Source organism: Nicotiana sylvestris, chromosome 2 (genome assembly GCF_000393655.2).
Source record: "Nicotiana sylvestris chromosome 2, ASM39365v2, whole genome shotgun sequence".
Lineage (NCBI taxonomy): Eukaryota > Viridiplantae > Streptophyta > Magnoliopsida > Solanales > Solanaceae > Nicotiana > Nicotiana sylvestris.
The window spans coordinates 117,398,886-117,402,559 of record NC_091058.1 but is presented as its reverse complement, the minus strand read 5'-3'; the positions used below and the strand labels follow the sequence as shown (position 1 = coordinate 117,402,559).

The 3,674-nt window shown below is 36.2% G+C and overlaps 1 protein-coding gene across 1 annotated transcript; it reads left to right on the top strand.

Annotated features, from left to right (window-relative positions):
• The first annotated feature begins 259 nt into the window (after positions 1-259).
• Positions 260-2,073, top strand: LOC104212393 (rust resistance kinase Lr10-like). The gene is made up of 4 exons (XM_009761628.2): positions 260-345; positions 446-466; positions 560-592; positions 896-2,073. The coding sequence occupies exon 4, from the start codon at positions 911-913 to the stop codon at positions 1,934-1,936; it is 1,026 nt and encodes a 341-aa protein (XP_009759930.2). The 5' UTR covers positions 260-345; positions 446-466; positions 560-592; positions 896-910; the 3' UTR covers positions 1,937-2,073.
• Positions 2,074-3,674: the final 1,601 nt, after the last annotated feature.

Sequence of the window (3,674 nt, the reverse complement as noted above, 5' to 3'; positions counted from 1 at the left end):
GTTCATATTATAATAATGGATCAGAGAGTATTATTAAAAGAGTTGCAGAGCCTATCTTCATGTTCAGCTGTCCATTTGCTATTAATACTACGACTTCTACATTTCTTGAAATAACTGGCTGCAAATCAAGCACACACATGATGACTTATTTAAAGATTGGTGAAATGAATGCTTCTCAAGTCAGCGATGGATGCAGAGTGAAATTTATAGCCCTCACCTCTTGGCCTAACGTCATTCAACATGACAACAATAATATTTCCCTTTCTGATTTTTATCAAGCAATCACCTACGGTTTTGAGCTAGTTTATCATCTCAATCTGACTGTTACAAAAAGGATGTCAATGAGTAAGGACTACGTACTTTACATGTTTGTTTACTTCTTCAATATGTACGAATTAGCAAAAGGAAGGATTCACTATAACTTAATTATTTGATGTCTTTGTAGGTTTTATTCAATGGATTCGCTGTGAGGACTCAAACTTTTCAACTTTAATTTTCTCTATATATTCTACTAATTCTGAGTTTAAAGCTGCTAATATTTGGACATCAATCTAACCAGGGAACGGTCGGACGCTACTTCTTTATTTTATACGTAAGCTAAGCTCTTATCCTTTTTATTTGGCCGTGACATATATAGATTAGCATTCCATCATTATTAATTTGTGAACTAATCATAAAATAGAACAATTGGAATTATTATATTGCTAAATGCTGTTAATAGCAATTTAACTTGTGAAAATAAATTTCTTCGAATCCTTGATACTTCATAATTGTATTTCTGGTGATCGGCCTACCAAGATTTGTGATCGGCCTACCATTCATAATTGTATTTCTGGTGTACAAATTCAAAAGGAGGCATTTGTCCATGTATGATATGATTGAAGGCTTTCTGCAGACACAAAACAATTTCATGCCAATCAGATACAATTACTCCCACATAAAGAGAATGACCAGAGGGTTCAAAGAGAAATTAGGTGAGGGAGGTTTTGGCAAAGTATATAAAGGAAAGCTTCGCAGTGGTGGGGATGTAGCAGTGAAAATGTTGAGCAAGCCTAAAGCTGGTGGTGGTCAAGATTTCATGAATGAAGTAGCTACCATTGGAAGGATTCATCATGTCAATGTGGTTGGACTTGTGGGATATTGTGTTGAGGGAACAGAGCGCGCTCTTGTATACGATTTCATGCCCAATGGATCACTTGATAAGTACATCGCCAGTCAACAAGGAAGTCCTGTGTTAAGTTGGCAGAGGAAGTATGAAATTGTTGTTGGAGTGGCTCGAGGAATTGAGTATTTGCATCGAGGCTGTGACATACGAATTTTGCACTTTGACATCAAGCCTCACAACATTCTTCTGGATGAGAATTTCATCCCAAAGATTTCTGACTTTGGACTTGCTAAATTGTATCCGATGGATAATAGCATTGTGACTCTTACAGCTGCTCGTGGAACGATTGGATATGTAGCTCCAGAGTTGATCAGCAGAAGCATTGGAGCAATATCTTATAAAGCTGATGTTTACAGCTTTGGAATGCTGCTAATGGAAATGTTGGACATGAAGAGAAATGTAGTTGCAAATGAAGAAAACTCTAGCCAATATTTTCCATCTTGGATTTATGATAAGTTCAAAAAGGGGAAGGAAATTGTGGTGGATGAAGAAGCAAATGAAGATGAAAAGAAGATAAGTAGAAAGATGACTATAGTTGCGTTATGGTGCATACAAACAAATCCGGTACAGCGCCCTTCAATGAGTGAAGTAATAGAAATGCTTGAAGGTGAAGTTGAAGTGCTACAACTACCTCCTCAGCCTCTTCAATCTCAACCAATTGCTCCATTGTTTCATCAGATGGAAAGTTCTATAACATTTTCGTCTGATTCAATGGCTTTGTTAGAAAATGCTGCTGATAATCCTGTTGAACTAGACATATATTATGATTGATTCACAATTGATGTTTTTTCTATGTAAAACGACACATTCTAGTATGGCCACCAGGGATTTGCATTGCCAGAATATTAACCTCATCTGGCCTGGGGGATTATTGGAGTTGGTCCTTCAATTGCTAGCGTCCATAACGAAGACAGCTTAAGCATCATAAAAAATGAGCCCAATTCAGGGCCTTATATCATATATGATCCAAAGCTTGCACCACTATTTGCTGTTATTTTGACAATTTTCTTTGTTTGTACAGTCCCCACCGCAACCCATTCTTCTCTACTGTTTTGACAAATTGTCCTATAGAGGTACGGTTTGGACCATATCTTGGAGCACAGTGGATGACGCGGATTTCCTTTAAAAACTGCTATTCTGTTTGAAATGGGATGAAATCAATAAGAAGCACAAGTATGGTTTCCAAATAGACTTTCGGCATCCTTCCCTCCAAGAACTCCCCACCTTGCTCTTGGGGTGACTCGAACTCACAACCTCTTGGTTGGAAGTGGAGGTTGCTTACCATCAAAGCAACCCCTCTTGTCTATAAGGAAAGTAGTGATATAATTATAAAATAAATAAAAAGATTGCAGCTGGAAATAAAAAGTATTTTGTATTCGTATCAATTTAAAATTAAAAAATCAACTCCTTCGTAGTGTTATCAGATTTAAGGACACTTTAGTCATTTATTGAGAAAAAAATGCTTACTAGCACTTGTTTATCAAACAGATCAATAATTTCTTTTTAGCTTCATACTTTTATTCAAATATGTAAGTGCTTATTTTATAAAATCAGTTTCAGCACTTAAAAACCAGGCGTAAGTGCTAATCCAAATGGGCTCTTAATCTGTACACAACTATAGTGCAGAGAATCTTTGCACTGTTAGCTCATTTTATTTTATAACAGACGATTCGTTTCATACTTCCAAGATACAAATTTTATTTTTATTGACAATTGGGCAACGACGAAACGTACACTAGTAAAAACCATGCCCAGAATACTGATTATGAGTTGTACTTTAACATAGTCAAAATGGCACTGTGCATGTGTACACTTCTACAATACGTACAACAAATATCCACTGTCATGTCTCCGACACAAAACATTTATATAATTAATTTGTTAAAAAATATTTGTACGTGACTAACTCAACGCCAATTGTCATTTAAAAATAGTAGGTACGCGGTAATCTGTTCAAAAATGTAAAACCTTACACTGCATGAGAAACCGGGCAAGTATATGTGGAATTAGAAAATGTTCCATGCATGATATTTTAGAAGTGCTGCACCTAGACAGAGGTCGAGCTAGAATTCGCTACACGTTCGGTAGAACCCAACAAATTTGGTCAAATTTTTGTATGTGTGTATAGAAATTCACAGAATATGTATAAAAAATTTATAGTACAGAATCCGGCAAGCTACTTTTACTAGAACTCAAAACTCATATATTGAAAATTCTGGATCCCGCCTCTCTGCCTAGATTGGAATATTGCATGGTTAATAAATAAAACTCCCCATCTAGCTACTTAAAAACCTCTTTATAGAAATGCCATCTACTTGAAATACGTTGAAGCATCTGGTTTCTCCTAGCTGGCTTGCCCTTTTTTCTCAAGATTTGGTGGTGATGTAATGACTAATGATAATAGAGTTGAAGCGTAACACAAGAAAATGGGTCCAGCCTTCACCAATGACCTTTTGCTTAAATGCCTATTAATTAGTCTCGCTACCATTTTGCCACTTGCTTTAATAAT

Coding starts and splice junctions, on each gene's coding strand:
- LOC104212393 (XM_009761628.2), top strand. CDS start 911: ATGCCAATCAGATACAATTACTCCCACATAAAGAGAATGACCAGAGGG.